We start from the raw sequence: 21,294 nt of genomic DNA on the forward strand, positions 1-21,294 counted from the left end.
GGCGAGTAGTGGGGTCTGGGATGGTGCCAGATGGCCCCAGGGGTCTCACCGGGGAAGCTGTGGGCAGAGACCTGGTCCGCTCACACTCGCCACAGGCCAAGGAGCGCAGATGTACTGCCCATTAAAAAAAGCAAATTATACATTTTCTCCTGCTCAACAAAAGCCACTAAGGGCCTGAAGGGGCATGGGGGTGGTGTCAAGCCACAAGAGTGTTTACTGAAAGGATTCAGTTAGTTCACATAATTAACATACCTGCCTAATTCCCATAAGGCCATGAGCAAGAAGCATTGCTCAAGCACGTACTCCACTGCAATTAAGGCATCCTCGTCTCAGCAATGCAGCTGACAGTGCTCAGCACTGCACACAGGACTGACCGCATACATATTGCAGCTACAGGTCCCCTCCCTTGGGCGAGCAGCGGCTGGCAGAGTCTGTGACAACTAATGACAACTGTAGCAGCATCCTGGTCGCAGTCCGGGCCAATGCCCCTGCCTCTCCCTGCCATCGGCACGCTCCGCACCCGCCACCCCCAGGGCTCTCCATCGTAGTTCGGGTACAACCCCTCCAGCATCACCTTTTCTTCAGCCCACAGCATACATTCTCTGCCACTATGGCATGTGGAAAAGTAGGTCAGTTTACCCCAACCCCCGGAGCTCTGATGAATTTTGGTTGCAAAACTGATTGCCAGTCATTCTGACAGAGGATGAGGAAGGTCCTAAGAATGTCCTGAGAGACATTTTGATCCCAAAAGCCAGGCAAGCATTTCACCAGGCAGAAGAAAGCCCCAGCTGTATCTTGCAGATAAGTGAAGCAGAGTTTGTGATGTGTCCAGCACACATTACAAATAATGCAATATATTTTGGGAAAGGGTAAGTCGTGCAGCCTAGTCTGCTTTGGAAAAATACAATTCCCTGCCTCTAACACTCCCCACAGACATGTCTGGGAGCCTGCTGAGGGCTCAGTATTTCAGGTCCATTATTGTGGGTGTCTGTTCTGTATATGCATGAATTAAGACACACGTGCAAATTATGGGATTACAGATCTTCCTAGGGTCTGTTTCTTTTGAAAACAGTAAGAATAAACTTCCATTGAACATACTCAATGAAGAGAGAAGGCTCTCATGATGGCTGTCAATATAAAAGCAAAGGTAAAACTCAAAGAGAAAAATGGGCCTGTAGAGTTGCTTTAGTTTGGGAAAATTGTTACTTTTCTTTTCCAGAAAAACAGAAAATCCTCAAACTGAGTTTTTGTTGGTGGTTTGCTTCAAACAACCCAGTTTGATTGTTTGGAGGAGTTAGACAGATTTTTGTATTTGTTTAATGACAAAACTCTGAAAACGTGTTTTTCTTGGCAAAAATATCCCTCCGCTCTCTAAATCAGTATTTTTCACTGTAACTTTAATCACCTGCAGGGCAAACTAATTTAAACTTTCATTAAGTCCATAATACAAGGTAAAAAAATGGGAGTGTATAAGGAACAATCTCAAATTGAAGTAGCTCAAGGTGGTGCAAAATGAGATTTAATGTGAAGGCACAGCCTTTAACACATGAAGATGTAGTATGTATACAAAATATGAGAAGGGTTTATTTGTTTGCATAACGTTTGTGGTAGAAGAGACTTAGGACTAATGGGCAGCAAGGAACTGAGTAAGAATTCATGGTTTGGCATTACTAGTCAAAGCTTACTAACAGCATAGGTGTTATATGCAGCTCTATATGACTTATTGACCAGAAGGTTTCAATATTCTTTATGTTGTTAAGCCTCAATAAGCCCTACATAAAGCAACAGAAGCAAAACCACTGGAAACAGTTGAAAGTAACGAGAGTCCTGTGCCAAACGTAGTACTAGGAAACAGCTGACTTCCTAAATTAATTGGTGCAAATGTAGTAGTCTCAGGGAGGTGACCTGCTGCTGGCTTCTCCTCAGCTCAGCTGTCTGGTGGAGCAGGGTCTGAGGGAACCCGTGTCGGTGGCTTCTGGAGCGGCCAGGGCTGAAACAAGGGGCAACAGGAGCCGCGCTGTGTGGAGGGCATGCTGTGCTGCACTGCGCTGTGCTGTGCTGTGCTCTCCACCCTGGTCCTAGGGACCATGGGGAGGGCTGAGGCCCCAGCACAAAAGAAGGTCCAGCACAACGGCCTGGGGAGGCAAGATAGTCAGAGGGCTTCCAGTGCAGCCACTGTAGCTTAGGAAAGCCAAATATTTTGGGTTTTGTTTTGGTTTTTTTTCCTGAAAATGGACAGTTTCCTGAATTTTCAATTTCCTGCCTTGAATTGCAGTGAACAATTAGAATTTCCCACGGATGGCAATACTGTATTTGATCAGCTATCACTCAGCACAGAGCACATCTTTTCTGTAGCTGTACTGTGCAGGCTGCACAGTGAAACTCATGACCGAGGCATAAGAATACTACTGTAAATTAAACAAGAATGCATAATTAATAACAGAAATAAAAGGATTAATCATATTAATCAGTAAAAGAGGATGCAATAAACAGACTAAACAAGGGAACAATTTAGCTCATGCAGTAGGATACACAATTGACTTCAAAAGTGATTGTACTAGACAGTTTGCCTAGTAATTATGTTAATTCACATCCATGGTAGTTTCCATAGATTTCATTGGGTGTAGTTCAGTTCCAGTCGTGCAGGGTTAGCTGAAGCAGCTGGCAAGTTCCTTAGAGTCAGCTCTGTTAACAATGTATACTATTTCCTGATATAGTTCTCTAGACAGCAAAATCACCTCATAAACAGTACCAATTCCACATGACTTCAGCCCTGTCTCTGTTGTTCTCTGGGATAAACAGCACATCAGGACTCGATATCCCTCTAGTCCTCATCCACCTTCACTTCGGTGAAACTACTTACATGCCTGAAGTCGAGTATGCATTTAAGCGTTCCACTTCTTCATGGCCTTTACAGTCATATATTGTCTCCCTCAGTGATTCATCCATCCTTTCCCCTGCACTGCCTCTTCAGGATGGAATCTTTTCATCCATTAACTGTTACAAAGTTGGCCAGTTCCAGGTGCCTTCAAGTGCTGGAAAGTTTACAGGGTCTCTGTGCAAGGAAAGAAGAAAGTCCTCTAAATCTGTGAGTTGCATTACTGTCACCTGGGACAGCAAATTTATTGATGTTGGAAATTAAAAGAAACTCCTTGCACAAGATCTTCTATTTCAATGAGCTTCGAGTGATGTTGTCCTTTGCGTGTGGCCGTTTCACAGCCATTCCTCCTGCTCGAAACATGCTGGGGCTTCCCTCCCGCACCCCCCATAAGCTCTTGTAAAAACTTTTCAACCTGTCTGGTCATTTTAGCCTAGAGCAGCAAACCTCTTCTGCGAACACGTTCCTGCTTTCTGTAAAGAAGACAGGCTCATTTGAAGAGAAACTTCTTCAGAAGAATACTGCCTGTAACAGAAAGGCACCCGAGTCACCCCGGCCCGCTGGCCCGGCAGCCTGTGCCAAGAGCGTGAAGCCCCTTCGGCCAGGTCCAGCCCCGCACGGGCGCACGCAGCCCCGCGGCAGAGGGCAAGCCCGCCCAGCGGGTCCCTCGCCCATCTCCTCGGCGTCTGCCAAAGCCCCTTCTGCCTCCCCGCAAACGGCGGCCGCCCGCAGCAGCCCCGTGCCCCCCAGCCCCTGCGGGTGCCCGCTGCTGCCGCCGAGCCCCGCACAAGGGGCGCGGGCGCGGGGGCGCTGGGCTGGCGGGTCGCGCCGGGCACCGCCAGCAGCGTCCGTGTCCCCCCCTCCCCGGGCCGAGAGACCCCTCACGGCCGCCCGGGCCGCCTCCCAGCACCAGCCCGCGTAGGACGAAGGGAGCTGAGGGAAAAGAGGCTTCTGCGAAGCCGCTGCTTTTCGGGTGTAATCGAGAGAACAGCCCCAAGGGCAACGTCGGCCGGTCTTGCCCGAGGGACGAGAGCGCCCGACTGCCCGCGGCGGGCGCAGAAACGGGCGGACAGGGCAACCGGCCCCAGCACGCTCCGTGCAGGCGGGGCAGGGCGGCGCCGAGGGGGCCAGGACGGGACCGGCGGGACCGCGGCGGGCAGCGGCGGCGCGGCGCGCCCCCGGGAAAGCCTGTCGGGCGGGTGCCGGCCCTGGGGCTCCCGCCGCGGCCGCTGGCGAGGGCAGCCCGGCGCAGCAGAGGGCCGAGCCCCCGGGGCCGGCACCCCCTCGCCTCCCCCCCCCACCCCGCCCGGAGCCTGCCGGGGCGGGGAGGCTGGCGGGGGGGGGGGGCCGGGGCTGCCGGCGGCGGCCCCCGCCCCCGCCGGAGGCAGGACGGAGGCACGGGGGGCCGGGGGCGGCCGCAGCCCCGGCCCCGTGAGGAGGCGTCAGGCGCGGCAGCTCCGCTCGCGCCCGGTCCCGGCTCGGTATAAATGGGGGGCGGCGGCGGCGGCGGCGGCAGCGCTTCGCCCAGACGGAGCCGGAGCCGGCCCCGCGGCGGAGGGCGGCTGGGCGGCGAGCGGCACCGGCACGATGGGCGGCGGCCCGCGGCGGCCCGGCGCTCTGCCGCTGCTGGCGCTGGCGCTGCTGGCGGCGCAGGGCGGCGCGGCGCCCCTGCAGCCCGGCGGCTCCCCCGCGCTCACCAAGATCTACCCCCGCGGCAGCCACTGGGCTGTGGGTAAGTCTCCGTCCCGCCCGCCGCCGCCCGGCAGCCCGCCTGCCCCCTCCCCACCCCGGCCGCGCCTCGCCCCGCCCGGCGCCGCTCCGCCGCGGCTCTCCGTGCCTCCGGGGAAGGCGGCAAGCCGCCGCAGCGGCTCGGCGGCCTCGGCCGGGAGGACAGCGTGGCGACCGGCCGGGCGTCCGACCGGGCTTCCCGGGCCGGCTGCGCCGACCGCGCCGTCGGCGCGGCGGTCCGCTTGCCGGGACGCGGCGGAGGAAGGCGGCGAGCGCGCCGGGGGTCGTGCCGCGCCGCCCCGGGCAAGCGCCCGCAGGAGCGGGGGCGTGCGGAGCCGCGCCCTGCGCCGGCCGCCTCCCGGTGCCGGGCGCCCCGCCGCTCCCGCTGGCCGCTGGGGACCGGGGTGCCGGCCGTGGCGCCGCGCGGGGCAGCCCGGCCGGCCCCCGGGCCGGCCTTGTGCTGCCGGCGCCGTGCGCCCCGGAGCCGCCGGCGGCGCGGTGCGAGCGCGTCCCCGCGACGACGGGCGCTCCCCGGTACCGGCCGGCGCCGGCGGGGCTCTGCGCGCTGCCCAGAGGCGGTCCGGGACCGGGCAGGGGGCCGCGCTTTCCCCGAGGGCCGGCAGCCGCCGGTGCGAGGGAGCTAGCGGGCCGGCCGCCGCCGCCGGCCGCCTCCCGGCCCTGAGCACCGGGCGCGGGGCAGCGCTGCCGCGGAAGCGGCCGGGTCCCGGGCAGCCTTCGGCCCCGCAGCCCGCACTCGGGGCGCGGGGTGAGGCAGCTTTCCGCGCCACCTTTCCGCGTCCATTTGCTGATGTGTTTCCTGCCGCTGCCTTTCTCCAGGGGTGCGGGAGCCCAGAGCCAAGCCCGAGGGCAGCGGAGCTGGGCGGCGGCCAGGAGCTCCCCAGCGCCCCAAGGCGCAGCCAGCACCGTGGGGAGCCCCGGTCCCGGCCGGAGCCCCGGGCGCTCGGCCTGGGGGAGGCTCCTCCGGTGCTGCCGCTCCCCCCCCCCCTTCCCCGTAGCCGCCTGCGCTGCCTGAAGCCCGCTACGATTTCATTTTGATGACAGTGAAGTATGGCGTATCAAAAGTTTGGCTCCTAGAAAGGCCCTGGAACCGTAGGCTTATGCTAGAGTTCCCACATCCCGTGTCAAGGCGGAGAAAGTCTAAATCCTACAGCTTCTCCATCCACTTCTTATTCCTTATCTTATTCCAAATCTTACCGGGTGCCTCCTCCTAGCACCGAAGTGCTTGGTTGTCTTTGCCCCCTTTGCAGCAACCTTTTCTCTGACAGCACGGCGTTAGAGACAGAGGAAATTAATTGTGTGTGACACTGTGAGAAACTCTCCAGTCCCAGCTGTGCTTCAGCTTTGACACAATCTAGTCCCTTCCCTTCCCTTCCCTTGTCAATGACAACCTGCAGCTGGTGTTTGAACAATCAAATCTGTACCTCTTGGTTAATTTAATGCTACTGTCATTGTTGTTACAGGACATTTAATGGGGAAAAAGAGCACTGGAGATCTTCCTTATGTTTATGAAGAAGAAAACAAGACACCATTTTCAGCATTACCTGAAAATATCAAGCAGCTGGAAGACTATCTGCAGTGGGAAGAAATCTCAAAATACTTGCTACGGCTGCTGGAAGGGAATGAAAATAAAAGTGCCCACTTTTTAAAAGGAGGGCTTCCCTGGTATACCAGGAACACCTGGGAGACAGATGACAATAGCAGTTGGAAAGATGTAAGTAAGATAAAACCTGTCAAAACACTCCATTTATTCAAATTTCACTTTACAGTAACATACCAGCTTCCTCTAACTTGTGGGTTGTCCAGAAAAGTAGCAGAAATGCATCTCATGCCCTAGTCATTCAGTAAAGTAAGACTCTACTCTTCACTACAGATTGTCACTCACAGATTGTATTCTTTATGAATTAATTTGCTACTGGGCATAAACTCAGCAAGCGTTAAGCAGATTTTAGTGTCTGGGTTCCCTTTAAGTTGCTTGGTTGTCCCATTCTTTTATTTTCTAGCACTTCATGCTCAGATGACCACATCAGCCCCAAGTTCTGTACTAACCCTGCAAAAACAAGCTGGTGTGAATACAGAGGGCAGGAAGAAGGCAAGGCATATTGGGTATAAAGCCACATCTGGCTGTCATTATCGTGTCTGGCTTGTGAGGTACTGCTGATCAGTGGATCAGGCAACTAGGTTGGAGAGTTTCTTCTGTTCCCAGCTTTGTCTTTGTCTCGTGCAAGTCTTTTCCGCCAGCTGATGGTGCTGGCCACTACTGTGGTCATCTGTGGTCTTGCAAAATGAGTCCGTGGCTACTGATAAGCTATGATGTGTGCCTAGGACCCACCTCTTCTTCCTTTAAGTTAATGTACTTATTAGCACTATTTCACAAGATAACAACAGATTTGCCCCTATTCTTTTGGAAAATCCTATAAAATACACTTGGAAGGATATTAGTGAGATTTTACAGAAAGTAATCGGGGTCTAAATGACATAATGTAAATTGCAGAATTTACTAGAAAACTCCTTTCTTTATAATGCATCAGGTACAGCAATGGTGATACAGCTGCAGAATTCTGTTGGGTGACACTGAAGCAGAATAAAAAGACTAGTACACCCCCTTAAAGACATTAATAGGAAGATTTGTTTTCTTCCCATATTCTACTGTAATACAATGTAGTTAATCTTCCTGGGCTAAATTCAGCCCAGTCTCCCTCCTTTAATCCTGGTGCAGTGAAGTTGGTGAATACTTTGGTTTTTCACTTGGATATGGGTAAAAATTTACCCATTAAATTAAACCATGATTTAAGTCTCTTGCACCACGTATATGGATGCTGTCCATAGGTTTCTTTCTGGCTATGGCTTTATGACAATGATGCTTATAATAACTGTGATTAATACTATCTAAAAAGCAAACTATTTATCTCCTATTCAGCTCTGCAGTGTGCAGCTTTGTAATCAAATTAGATGAACAAATTCCATTATTCTATGTAAAGAGGGAAATACTTCTAAAAGTATCTGGTAATAAATGGTACTTAAGAAGGCTGAAAGTTGCCTCCAGTAAGCTGAATCGTGTCCATATGTGTGTACTTTTACCTTAAATTAATATCCACATTTTTGTGGTCAGACATTGATCATATACATGGAATAATGAGATTATTGCCTTAAATATCCAGATTTTTCCAATGATTGGCAGAGAAATCATGTCTTTCATGTGACTAAGATACATGACAACTTGCAGAAGGTCATTTTGCCATAGAACCTTTGATTTCCAGCATTCAACAGTTACTTTGTCTCTATCTTGAGATAAAGCATCATCATGAAAGTGGTAGGTAACCTGTGTTGTCCTGGTGTTGGACACAAATACCTGATTATATGCAGCCTAGATAAGATACAATGTATTGTTTTTCCTTTGGCTTCAGAAAGTAAAAAAACAGCACCTGAAAGTCAAGCTATATATATTTTTTTGAGATCTGCCTTCCAGATGAAGATGACCCGAAGATCAAAAGGAATGTGCTTTACTTTTTAGAGGGTTGTGATAGTTTCATAAACATTTAAATAATTATAATTGTTATTTTTAATAAAGGAAGCCTTGTTTATTTATAAAGGTGGAATTCTGGTATACATATGAAATTCAGTCATACAGGTACACAGTGACACAAAAGCATAAATGACCTTTGGATTTTGATTCTGTAGATTCTTTCTGGATGTGAGAGGTTCCATGTTGCACAAACTTTGGTTAGACAACACCTTTGTTTAAGGTGCTGCTGTACCACAGCTAACGAAGGTGTCCCTGTACAGGAATGATGAATGTAGCTATCTGCCTTGGTGGAAGATGGCCAGGTAGAGTAAACCTACAGTGAAGGTGCAGTGCCTATGAGAAGTTTGTACTTGGCATTAAATACTTTTCCAGCCATACTGTGTTTGAGTTTGAAATAGAAACTAATTCTAGGAGGAACCAGACACCATATTTACAGCGGGTTACTATTCACTGTTGGACTGAGGTATTGAAATGTGACCCAAAAAAAGGAGAATCGTGAACCCTACTGTCAGCTGGTGGAATAGCTGTCCCAAGACCATATTGCCATCGAGGGGGCTATAATTCTCATAGACTGAGTAGGCACTTGCGGAGATGCTACCCACAAGGAGTCTGCCTCTGTGTGTGTGCAACCCTATGTGCCCCTCTGCTGAATGTAAAAGAAGGCAGGCTGTGTTGGGAAGAAATATACTATGAAGACTTTGTTTCATGGACTCTTTCAAATTTAGCTGAATTCTTTATTTAAAATATGAATTTTAAACTTAAGATCAGAAATCCCCAAAGCTAAAGACTGCAGAAGTAAATACAGGTATGTACTTCAGGTAACTCAATTCAGGGTCTTGCTTATTAGCTCAAATTCATTCAGTGCATTATTCACCACTGATGCTCACACTGTGCTGTACATTTCTCAAGAATAAAAAAATCTTTCTAAAAGACTCACCCAGAGTAGGGAGGGTGCTGTAACACACAAACAATCAAAAAAGCCGAAGAGATGAGCATAATAGTTCTGGGAGTTAGGCTTAGGGTGGTGCACCTGAGTTATTTTCTTCTGTTTTCAGTTAATACCAGGCAAGTGAAGACCTTGCCTGCTCTTTTTTCTGTCAGTAAATTACAGTTAAAGCAATTAAAGATCAGAATGGAAATCTCTCTTGCAAGTTGGTCTAAGTGTAAAAGTAAGTTGGAAGATAAGCTTTAAATTGTTTCTATGGCTTGGCTTTTTAACACTAATGAGACACTATGAGATGTGTCTCATGAGATGACGGAGAGAGTTATTTGGAGAATGACTTTCCTCAGACTTTGGCAGTTGGTTATTACACTAACCAAGACAAATGAGGTCTGTTTTGGAAAGATTATTAGGAATGTGTTTGTTATGTGAATACACAAAGCAGATACATATTAGGCTTATTAACTTTGTGAATTACTTTTTTTCAGGACTGGTCTATAAATAATATTTTTCTCTTTTTATTAGATGATGGACTATCTGCTTCAAGTTGTGAATATGAAAGAGGGCACTCCAAGCTGAAAGAAGGTCTCTAAATCATGAAGAAATAGAATACTTTCTGTAAGAGACTATATTTCACAAGCACTTGATTGTATCAGAAAATCAACAAGGTCTCTTTTCTGTAAACAAGATTTCCTTTGTGTAAAATATCTAAATACACATATTCTTGTATGTTTCAGCAATGACTAAACTCTTTCCTTCATTTTCAAGGTTGCATTTTCTCACTTGAATGGCTTTGATATATATAATTGTCACGGAAGGGTCTTCCAATTAATTATATGACTTACCTATCTAATCAGTTCATCTCAGCTCGAAACTACATGACATTTCAACATTCACAATAAACAGTACTAATAAAAAGGCTGAGTTTATACTTTTATTTGAGTTAATAAAGTGGAAATTGGCTGTGCTACAGCTAGTAACAAAGAAACAACAAAACGATTGATTTTTCCACTGAAGGTCGTCTTTTTGAATTGCTCCCTGCTCTGTAATTTTTTTTCCAGAGAGGGAAGCTGACACTACCGCCTTCTCAAGGTACCGATGGGCCAAGTGCAGAGCATGTGATGCACTTCCACATGCAGGCAGTAGGCACATCTGCTGAAGGATGCGCTGCCTCCTTGTTCGCCTGGGAGGTGATGCGGCAGCTCAGCATGCTCCCACCACGCACTCCTAACCATGTGTTAGCAGGTCCAGTACCACTGTACGTCCAGATGAGACTAAAGGAAGGACATTGCCTTCCAGGAGAACAAGCTGGTGACACCTTTTGCGGGGCTACAGTGCACTGTAGCCAAGCAGCACACCTTGCTCTCCTGTAGTTCTCTGGACTGGACAGCCACGCCGTCAGAGGCCCAGACACGGAGATGATGTGCTGCCACCTTTCTTTCCTCGAAGGAGAGCACTGACAGCCCAGACCGTAAGGACGACAGGCAGCACCTGTCCATGTGCATCTCAACACGGAGCAGGAGAAGCGGGTCTGGATAAAGGGGTGAACCTGCTCAGCACTGGCGGGGCCACCCCTGCAGTACTGTGTCCAGTTCTGAGCATCTCAGTACAAGAGGGACATGGACGAACCGTGGAGAGAGTCCAACAAAGGACCACAAAAGACGATTAAGGGGGCTGGAGCATCTCTGCTGCGAGGAAAGGCTGCAACTGCTCAGCCCGGAGAGGAGAAGTCCCAGGGGGTCTTGCCAGCGTGTACAAATACCTGAAGGGAGGGCATAAAGAAGAGAGGTCCGGGCTCTTTCGGGTGCTGCCCAGTGGCAGGGCCAGAGGCAGCGGGCGCCTCCGAACGTCGGGAAACACTCTCTCGCTGCGAGAGTGACCTTGGCGCTGGCACAGGTTGCCCAGAGGGCTGGTGGAGTCTCCCTCCCCGGAGACATTCAGAAGCCACCTGGACCTGCTCCGGGTCCTAGGTGACCCCGCTTGAGCAGGGGAGTTGGGCACGGCGACCCCCGCAGGCCCCTTCCCACCGCACCCCTTCCACGAAAGGGAGGACAGGCGAAGCGACGCATCACCCGAAGGCGGGCGCGGTTCTGCACAAAGCACCCGCCTCCGTGCAGACGACCTGTCCGCCGCGCGTCCGTCCCGCAGGCGCCGGAGGTCCCGCCGAGCCCCAGCTCCGTCGCAGCTTTCCACGCCGCGGAGCGGGGCACAGCCCTTCCCCGCAGCGCCCAGCCCCGCGGCCGCCGCCAGCAGGCGGCGCCCGCGGCCCGCGGATGGGGGGCGGCCCGCAGGGCCCGGCCCGCGGCGCCCGGCGAGACCCGAGCGGCGGCGGTGACCCGAGGGGCAGCTGGGCGTTCAGGCTGTTCGCCGGGAGAGGCCGGCGCCGGCGGGGCCTTACGCGGGCCGGTGCACGGCGGCACCGCCGCCGCCGCCGCCGAAGCAGCCGCGGCCCCGGGGCGGGAGCGCGGGGAGCTGCTCCCCCGTTCCAGCTTCGCGGCGCGTCCCTTTTCCTTGCCGAAATCGGGGGCGCACCGCGTGCGTTGGGTGCCAGGCTGCTGCCCAGATGCACGCACGGCACCGACGCATCGTACGCGTCACTTTAATCTCTCGTCTGTGACCCGTTACGCAACTCTAATTCCACTTTTCATTTCCTCTTGTAGCGGTTCAGCGCTGACTTATTCCCAGAGCAGTGGTAAGCTAAGGTGAGGACTGACTGATGGCCAAGCGCGTACCCTGCGGCCCTCTCATCCAACACCGTGGAGAATAAGGCACTGTAGTGCCAATCGGGTATACGGTCAGTTACACTACTAGCGATTCCCTGCACACTTCATCTCAGATATTCTGAGTTCCAGGGTAAATCTCATTTATCTCAGTGGGCATCCCAACCTATGCCAGCCAGAGGGAATACACAGTGTATTTAATTGCTGTCACAGGATTTTTATAACTCAGAAATGCTTCTCTTTTTCAATTTTGCCTCTCTCTTTTTGTCCCTGTTTGCCACCTCTCCCAAAGACAATGCGATGTCTTGCCAGGAGTTAGGATTAGCACGTCAGAACCTCCCCCCCGCCCCCCCAGCTCGTGTGGTGTGCCAGTCTTTCCTTCCCTCCCTCCAAGGCCCTTTTCCCTCCTGGAGGAAGGATCTGTGAAAAAGGCCATGGGAGAAAGCTCAGGTGCAGTCTGGGTTCTGCCATCAAGTGGTTTGATTTTGGCTCAGCGCAGAGCCCCACTGGGACAGCTATACCTAAGTGCTTTGCCAGGACACCCAGAAGGAAAGCTGCTCAGAAAGGCAATAGGTAGGAGGAATCCCCAGAAGGGCAGGAGAAGCAGGAGACAGCTCTTTCTGGGGCCGAGTGGAGGGCAGGCTCTCAGGTCCCCAGCAAGGTGCAGATTACCCACATTACACAAAGTGTGCAGCAGCTCAGCCAGCACCACATACCCTCAGGGATACTAGGCCACCCCTGGAAAGCTTTGCTCACACATTTGAATCAACCTTCCCCTGCCCGAGCTTGGCAGTGATGAAGGCAGAGCGGAGGAAGGAGTTGAGCGAAATAAGAGGGGCACCACAAAAAGGTGCTTGGCAAGCTGGCTTTAGTCTTTACGCAGCCAATGTTGCTGGAGTGAATATGTGCGTGTGTTGCACACTCCAGAAATAAGAGAGAAGAAGCCTGGCCCAGAAGCCAAAGCACTATCTGAAGGCTGGAGAGATCTTTGTACAGACTCCAGGTGGGGTGCTAAGCACAGGCATCTACTGCTGTTAGCATCCTTGGCCCCCAGCTATCAAACCGAAAGAGTAGGGGGGTCTCTTGCAGAGCCTGTGTAGTATGTGTCAGGCACGTGTGGATGGCTCATGCTGCCTGATGGAGTCTCAAATGGCACTAAAGGCATGAGGTAACTTGGTCATGCCATCCTTGTCTTAGCCTGGGTGAGTCTCGTTTCTCTGTGCCTCAGTTTCTCTGCATATAAGCAGGACTCCCCTATCCCAGAAAGGCAGCATCAAATAAACTGGAAGGGTATTTTTTAGGATGTTACGGGGAAGGGATGGGGGAGCAGCATGTTTATGACCAGTTCATCATAAACGATGAAGCCATGAACAACTGCAGGTTTGCCTGCTATACAAAGCCATCCTAGTTTTGAGTCACGCTGCAGCCAGCAGAGGCATCTGAGCAAGAACGGTCTGCTGGTGAGCCAGTCTTCCTGAGGAGCCCTTTCTTTAAAAGCATTTTTTAAAACTAGTACCCCCTCACTGACATTCTGTATTCACCCAGAGGGCCTGTCTTTTACTCCCTGCACATGCCTCTTCGCTGAGATGGCGTCAAAGGAGGGGTATCTGACCTACCTGCACTGGTCAGCAGCTGTAACACCATCCTGTTTTGTTTACCCCAACACTCCCTGCTGTATCAGTGGCCAAAGCTTCAGTTCTTATGTCTTCTCGCCCCCACACAAATTTCTGCTGCCTCCGTTTAAACTCCCTCCTGAATGTCTTGCCTAGCTGACTTTAACTGCATTTCTACACAGAACCAAACATTTCAGAGCTGGTTTCACAGTTCTTAGTGGGGCAGAAATGTCATATGACGGACGGGTGACTGCCAAATGTCAGCCAGTTTCTCACATCATGCATTGGCAGAATACAGAGATGCTCAGAGAGAGGAGACACAATATTCATTCTACCAGAAAAACTGTTAATGTTATCAGAGTGACCAGCATCCCGGTCTAACCAGCTTTTCATTCTGCTCTCCTTGGTTTCATTCCACCATTTTCTCCTATGATAAGATTTTGTAAATGGGTACCCTGTGGTTGACAAACTACTGAATGAAGTTGATAAAGTCCCAAGGTTTATAACCCCTGGCATCAGTGACACAGGAAGATGCTGACTGCATGAAAGAATGAACCTGAGTGTCCAGCCCAAAACCACCGTAGCTGAAGGCAGCCTGCTGGAGTTGGACTTTGTATGTCCCAACAGACTGAACTGAAGAAAGACGTTGCCAGGAGCTTTAAACAGATACTTGAAATCCCTGCCAGATATAGCTGAGGCAGATGGAAAGAAGATCTTTCAACTCTCCATCTTGCCTGCAGACATTGACGTGTCCTCAACAGGGGAAGGGAACAGTATTGCCCTCAACTCCAACAGCTCATAACAGAAATTTAAACTGTGACTGAACTCTGTGTGTTTTCAGCTCACAGGGGCTGTGACACGTCGTGGCTGTGGAACAAACACAGTGGCCGGCCCGCTGCTCCAGTGGGGATGACAGCTTCTCCTGACCCCATCCAGCAGGGACTGAGGGTCAGTCCTGGACAGAGAGCCAGTCTTACTCCACTGGAAAGCAACTGAGCTGAACTCCATGTCAAAACTCTCCTTGGCTTTAATCGGGTCAGGTGTCTTTGCTAGTTTTCTTGAATACTGACAGGATTTTGAACAGGGGTGGGAAGGAAGAAAGATTAGAATATACTTTCTGCTGAGAAATGGTGCCATTGAGACTGAGCTTCACGATGGCATTTTCCTCATAATTATCAATTCAGAGATCTTCAAAGCTCTTTATAGTAATTGCCTTCTCTCCTGCATAGCTCACACTACTGACCTGTGTAAAACTTTACAGTTCTGTATGTTAAGCCTAGGATTTCTGGGCTGGGCAAAGACAGCCAGGCCTAATGGAAAGACTTCTTATGAAAAACAGTCGCTGCATTTCACGTCTTAATGAGAAATCACCCAAGATTAACCTCATTTGCCAGTGGAGACATTGCTACAGATGAAGCAGATGCAGAGGTGGTGATTTGGTTTTACTTTTCCAGAACCTTGAAGGACTTGCAAAGCGGACAATTTAGTGGTTTGCATAACATAAAGAAATGTATATCCATCCATCCTCTCCCTGATTAAAAAAATTGGAAGCTCAGACTGGTCATGTAGGTCATGTAGGATTGACCTGGGAGTGAACTAGGCTTTCCAAACACAGCTAGGGTCCTAGTTCAGCCTGTTCTCCCAGTGAAATACAATAGAGAAAGAAAGGGGAAAGAGCTCCTCAGCTTCTGACACTGGCTGCCCTCCCCAAGGCCCCTTTGACGATGGGAGAGTCCAGTTTGACTGGCAGCAGGCACAACTTGTCTTGCCTCCCATTCCCAGCAAGGCTAGCCCCTCCTCACTAGTCATTTGCCCTGTGTTGAGAAGGGAGGTGCGGTACCCCCCGGAGCAGGGATCCATGCCCGTGGAAGGGTAGCAAGGATTCATCTCCATGTAGCAACCCTCCCATGAGTCTCTTGGGGCAGCCCTTGCTGACTGAATATCAGGACACTGAGCAAAGACCGAGTTACTCTTGGGAAAACTCCAAGAAGTATTTACAGCTTCACCGGCCAAAGCCTACACACTTCCATGAGTAGCTGTGACTGCTGACAAAGCCTGTCCTACAAATCCACGTCTCTCTCCCAAAAGGTGGTATGCCACAGTTAGCATAACAATGTTCGCTGTCTGCAACTGTCTCATTGCAAAGGAGTAAATTTCTTAACATTTTCACTGGCAGACTTTTATCGGTATTATCCTTCCTTAGAAGTTCAGATGTTGCAAAGAAGTCAAATATAGACACTGAAAATACTGTCTTGCTAATACAGTTTAAGCAAAAGAAGAAATAGATCACTCAGAAAAGGCCAGGCTAATAGCCTTAGCAAAGTTAGAGTAAAGAAGTGGTTAAGGATCTAGATGATTTAATCCAGTTTTAAGAAAAGGTTTTACAGTGAGCAATTAGATGCTGTTTAAGGAATTAATCACTAATGGGTCATTAACTCTGACTGCTATTGTACAGTTAACAAGCCGAGGCAGGATTATTAGACTCAGCACCCAATTAAGAAGGAGAAGATATTTACAACAAAATGAACAAATGAGCTTTTAAAATGGAATGGGACAATTTGAAAGAAAGTATAGGAACACAGAAAACTAGACAGGGTACAAGAAAGATATAAGGTTGCACATGCCTCTGTCCCTTTATTTGTTTGAAAAATATTTACCTGTCTGTACCCACTTACGTTTAGCTGGTTAAAATATTTATTTTTAGCAATAAACTCATAGCTTTCCTTGAAGGACATGACTGCACACAGCTTATGCATTACAGGGTTCACATGTACAATGTATAACAAAAGACCTGCTTAATATGTCAATAAAAGAACAATGACCATCGCTTGACATAATCTTTCATTTTTTGCTCACAGGTGTTGGATCAGGAGCTTAATAAAAGTTAACGGGTGTCTTCAGCTGCTATTTCTGCTGTCCTGTCGTTGTGTTTTTATCTACTGTTAAACTATCTCAAGTAACCAAGTGCCAGTGCTGGTTACAGTGCTGATCAAAAAAGTCCGGGGGGGTACCTCCAATGGCTTTACAGGACACAGAAGAACTGGAGGCAACAAGGAGGGAGGCTAGTAGCATCAAAATGTGGAAGAGCACCGCTGAAATCTTGGGGAGTTGCTTGTTAATCATGAGCAATAAGCACAGGTAAGAGCTTTTGGGCAACAGTTAAATGTGCTCACATGCAAGAGGGTTTTCAGCAGCAGAGCTGCAGATGGACTGCAGCCAAATAATGACAAGGGGGATTGTTCCTACCCTCGAGGAGGAAGAGCGTGCAGAGCCTGTGCAGTCATTTGTTAGTGTGTGCCTGTTACTGACACAGCCCAGAGTGTGCAAGCGCTTCTCAAGCACACCAAAAGACATCCTTCCCTCACAGCCACCAGGGATGTGCCTTCTTGCAAGCCCAGCATCCCTGGTGACGCAAAGCTCACCTATGAAAGGACCACTGGAACAAGACCTAAAAACTGAAGCAGTACAGCTTTTGGTCTCCTCCCCTCTGCCCAGTTTACCCAGGTCTCCTTACTAGAAGTTAGCTCCTCGTCTCTGCTCCTGACAGCAAGAGCACTTTCTTTTCCTGACAGCACGGCACTTTGCCGACGAAGCAAAGAGCTGTGTGCTGGGGAGGCTGGGCACCACCACGGACACACATACGGTGGCACTGACAGGTCCAAAGCTCAACAGCAGGGTCCGGGCCAAGCAGGGCTACATCCCCCCTGAATCCAGCAGGTACCACTCCCTGGGCCTCCCTGCGCCCCCCTGGACCAGCACAGCTCAGGGAAGGGAAGCCTGGGGGCCTGGGCACAGCGCGTGCTCCGGTCCAGGGAAACAGGTTGGATCTGCAGGGAAGCCGGGGATAGAGGAAAAAGCGTTTCAAAATACAGGGATTCCCATTATTATCTGCAAAAGAAGCTCTCCAGACAATAGATGGGGGCTGCTGTGGAGAAGGCCGTGAAGGGATGTTTAGAAACTGCTGTCTAAGGTTAAAAAGCTCTCTGAAGTGAAGCTGAACAAAGCTGACATACTTGTTTCTGACAGGACTCTTAAAAGATACGCACAGATTGTGAAAATATAATTAGACGCCAGCCTTTGTCTGGCCACAACGAGTGGGAAATGGTGAAAGGAGAGGTCTCCCAGTCTGCATTGAATCATCCCCAGGACACAATGAGGGCGCTTGTGCATCCTTCTCTCTTCCCTAATGAGAAACGTTAATTGCCACAACCTCCAGAGTGTGTAGAGCACCCCGTGCCCAGTGGAGGAGAAGGGGTGTTTCATTACAGCTTCTCAGCCCCATTACAGGCAGTAACAGAGATAATGGAAAAGAAAGATGCCGCAGTTTTAGTTTCGGCAGCTTGGCGATGGGCACCGGGTGGGCGGGGGAGCGAGCGAGCACGGCCCAGCGCTGTGCCAGCCTCAGGGGGCTGCGCTGGGCAGCTGCCCCGGGCAGGACGCACCCAGCGGGTCTCCTCCAACAGCTCCAGCCACCCAGCTAGGCATCCAGTGTTTTGTCAGCTACCGCCCATCTGCCCCCGCCGGCAGCTGGGCTGCGGGCACACGGGACCCTGCACCATCCACCGGTCACCTTCTCCGAGGAGGCGGCAAGGGCCAGGGGACTGGCACCGACCTCGGCCCGCTGGGGCAAGGGTGGGCAAAGCCTACCCGAACCCGGGGCTGCCCCACAAGGGGAGCTGCGGGAGCGCTGTGCCTGGCCCACGGACTGCCAGGGCCCTGGACCCTCCTTGCCGAGCAGGGAGCTGGGTGCACTCCCTGCCACGGGGCTGCAGCCCCCAGCCCCCAGTGCTCACAGTCAGTTTGGGCAGGGTCCTGCTGCTGGAGGGGGAGGGAGGAGGGCCCACAGCCAGGGCTGTCCCACCCCTCTGTGCGTCACAGGCAGCGGAGAGTCCGGCCCGAGCAGCCCATTTGGTGCAGAAACACGATGCACAGCCTCATGCAGGTCGTGCCATTTAATGGTGCAAAAGCAGAAAACCCTTCCCAGGTAACGCAGGCCTCGGTTCCCAGCCACCTTACACAGCTCTTCGCCCTACTGCAGCTTTTATTGCAACTAAAGTGTCCAGCCAAGGAGGGAGAGCAAAAGAGATTTTTTTTTTCCTAAGCTACGATCAGGCCCCTAACTCTGCAGGGCATGTGGAAAAGGGAATTAAAAGGACCACAAAATACAAAGCAATTCAAGGCGTGGGGGGAAGGCTGGTGGAAGGGACAGCCCTCCCTTGCCTGGCCGTCCGGGGGAGCCAAAGCAGGGCAAGAGCATCCCTTGGGTGTCCCAGGACCGGCCTTCCCCGTGGGTTTCTCCCAGGTGCCAAAGAGGGAGTTCAGATTGTCTGCCAGGGTTTGCCGATGGACTGGATGTGCTCCTTGGCCTTCATCCGCAAGGCAGCAATGCTGGTGTTGCGCGGGTCTGCCTCGTCCAGGGGGAACTTGTCCACAAAGGTGGCTCCGCACTGGTAAGGCGGTGGCGGCCCCATGGCCCCCAGGGGCTGCAGCGCATGGGTCACTGCTGGAGAGTTCAGGAAGGGCGGCGGCGTGTAGCTGCCGGGCAGGCTCTGCGGCGAGGCCACGAAGCCGGGCAGGCTCTGCAGGGCCGTGCTGCTGGGCACAGGCGGGCTGAGCCACGTCTCCAGGGGCAGGTTGCTGCTGAGAGGACCCATGGGTGTCGCCTGCGGTGAGCGGTTAAAGGAGAGGATGGGTGAGTCCTGCAGCTTCATGGAGGTCACCTCCAGCTTCTCCTGCCGCCTCCACTTGGCCCGTCTGTTCTGAAACCACACCTGCAAGCACAGCCGCGTTAGCCGGGCCACGGGGCAGCACGCACGGAGGCCAGAGGCTCTCCTCCCCTGGCTGCAGCGGTGCACACGGAACGGAGCGAGCGAAACACGGCGGAGCAACGGACGGCGCGCCGCGCCGAGCCGGGGCAGGGCTGGCTGCAGCTGCGCTTCCCCCGCGGGCTCGGCAGCCCCGCAGCCCGGCGCTCTGCGGAGCGGCGGCCCCGCGGAGGAAGCAGCACAGCGAGAGCCCCGCGGCGGCGCCGGCCCGCCCTGCCTGCCAGCCCGGCTCGGCTGCCCCGCCAGCCGCCGCCCCGGCGCACAGCGGCTTCGGCCGCCCCGGACCGGGCCACGCCAGTCGAAGGGCAGCGGCGCCGACGACGCGGCCAGCGCCGGGGCCGGACGGAGGGGCCGCGCCTCGGCCCGACCCCGCGGCTGCCGGACGGGAAGCGGCCGAGCGCTCCGCGGTGTCCCGCCGCGTCGGGGCCGTGCGGACGGCGCCAGCTGCAGACGTGCCCGGCGCTCCAGCGCTGCCCCGCGGGGCCGGCTCAGCCACGCATCGGCCGGGGGTAGCGGTGCCGGTGCCGGGCTGGGTTCGCGGGCCCGCGGGCCGGGGCAGCGGGGCCGTCCCCGCGCCGGGGCGGTGCTGCTCCGCCCGCCGGGAGTGCGGGTCCACGCCGGGCCGGGGGCTCCCGGCGCCGGGAACGCGGGTCTGCGTCGCGCCGTGCCGGGAGCTCCCGGCGCCGGGAACGCGGGGCTGCGCCGGGCCCGTTGCCGGGCCGGGCGGTGCTGGGGGGGGGGGGGGGGGGGGGGGAGCGGGGGGGGTGTCTCGGCGCCGGGGGCTGCCGGAGCGCGGGGCCGGGCCGCGCCGGGCCGGGGGCGGGCGTTACCTGGACGCGGACCTCGGGGAGGTTGACCTTCATGGCGAGCTCCTCGCGGCTGTACACGTCGGGGTAGTGGGACTTCTCGAAGGCGCGCTCCAGCTCGTGGAGCTGGTAGGTGGTGAAGGTGGTGCGGTTCCGCCGGTGCTTCTTCTTGGGCTGCTCCTCGTCCGACGGCTTCCCCTCGCCGCTGCTGCCGGCGGGCAGCTCGGGGCTGGCGCTGCCGGGGCAGTACGGCTCTGCGAGGGGAAGACAGGCGGGTCACCGGGAGGGAGATCTCCCCTCGGGGGCCCGCCCGAAGGGCGCGGAGGAGAGGCGCCCGCCCGCGGACCCGGCGCCTCCCGCCCGCCGCGCTCACCTTGGAAGCGCTCGGCGCGGCCCTGGGGCTCGGCCGGCGGCGGCTCTCCGGGCACCTTGGGGAGGCAGTGCCGGGGACCCCGCCTGTCCGCCTCCTTGGCGCCGCCGGCGCTGCCGTCGGGCGGGAAGGGGCCCAGCAGGCCGTCCTCCTTGGTGAACCCCAGGATGGCCTCGATGCTGTGCAGCCTCGACGGGTTCCCCCCGGGGCTCCGCGCCGCCTGAGCGGACAGCGAGAAGGCGCCCTCGGCCATGGCGAGCAGGGCGCCGGGCGGGTGCATGGGGCGGCCGGCCCGGGGCCCCGGCGCGGCGCTGCGGTCCCGCCCGGCCCCGGGGCGGCGCGGGCAGCTCTGGCACGGCGCCGCCCGGCGGGCTGGCCTCCTTGGGGCGGGGGTGGGGGGGGGGTGGGGAGTGCCGGGGGGCGGCGGGCGAGAGGGAAGGCGAGGCCCCCGCGCCGCTCGGGCATGGCGGGGGAGGCAGGGCATCCCCCGCGGCCCGCCGGCAGCGCCCGCTGCTCCCCCCTCTCCCGCCCCGCCCCGCCGGCGCCGGCCCCGGCCCCGGCCCCGGCCCCAGACGGCGCCGGGCGATGCCATCCGGGGCCCTCGAGGCGGGGCCGGCCGGCCGCCGGCTGCCGCCGGGGGCTGGCCCAGGCCGGGCGCCCCGCCGAGCCCCGCGACTGGCGCTGCGGGGCCGGGACCGCGCTGCTCGGGCCAGGCGCCGTCGGAAATCGTCGTGGAACAAGAGGCTGCCGGGCGCGGGGGGGACCGACCCGGCACGGCAGCGCCCGGGGCGGCGGGGGGGGGGGGGCGGGCGCCGCGGGGGCCGCTTGCCCGGGAGCGCGGCGGAGGGGCCCGGGAAAGGGAGGGGGTGT

General features: G+C 54.5%; 2 protein-coding genes across 4 annotated transcripts; one reads left to right on the forward strand and one right to left on the reverse strand.

Annotated features, from left to right (window-relative positions):
- The first annotated feature begins 4,465 nt into the window (after window positions 1-4,465).
- GRP (gastrin releasing peptide) lies at window positions 4,466-9,988 on the forward strand. The gene is made up of 3 exons (XM_049796237.1): window positions 4,466-4,610; window positions 6,088-6,338; window positions 9,616-9,988. Exons 1-3 carry the CDS (start codon window positions 4,466-4,468, stop codon window positions 9,667-9,669), a joined length of 450 nt encoding a protein of 149 aa, XP_049652194.1. The 3' UTR covers window positions 9,670-9,988.
- Window positions 9,989-15,859: 5,871 nt separating this feature from the next.
- On the reverse strand, window positions 15,860-20,996 carry RAX (retina and anterior neural fold homeobox). 3 transcript variants are annotated; one of them, XM_049796233.1, is made up of 3 exons: window positions 20,428-20,996; window positions 20,091-20,308; window positions 15,860-19,086 (listed from the first exon to the last, which is right to left on the reverse strand). In XM_049796233.1, exons 1-3 carry the CDS (start codon window positions 20,906-20,908, stop codon window positions 18,742-18,744), a joined length of 1,044 nt encoding a protein of 347 aa, XP_049652190.1. In that variant the 5' UTR covers window positions 20,909-20,996; the 3' UTR covers window positions 15,860-18,741. The 3 variants fall into 3 exon arrangements, with proteins under 3 accessions (XP_049652190.1, XP_049652189.1, XP_049652188.1); XM_049796232.1 differs by having other exon boundaries at window positions 15,860-19,194; XM_049796231.1 differs by having other exon boundaries at window positions 15,860-19,194; window positions 20,079-20,308.
- Window positions 20,997-21,294: the final 298 nt, after the last annotated feature.

Source organism: Accipiter gentilis, chromosome Z (assembly GCF_929443795.1).
Source record: "Accipiter gentilis chromosome Z, bAccGen1.1, whole genome shotgun sequence".
In the NCBI taxonomy this organism is placed as follows: Eukaryota; Metazoa; Chordata; class Aves; order Accipitriformes; family Accipitridae; genus Astur; species Astur gentilis.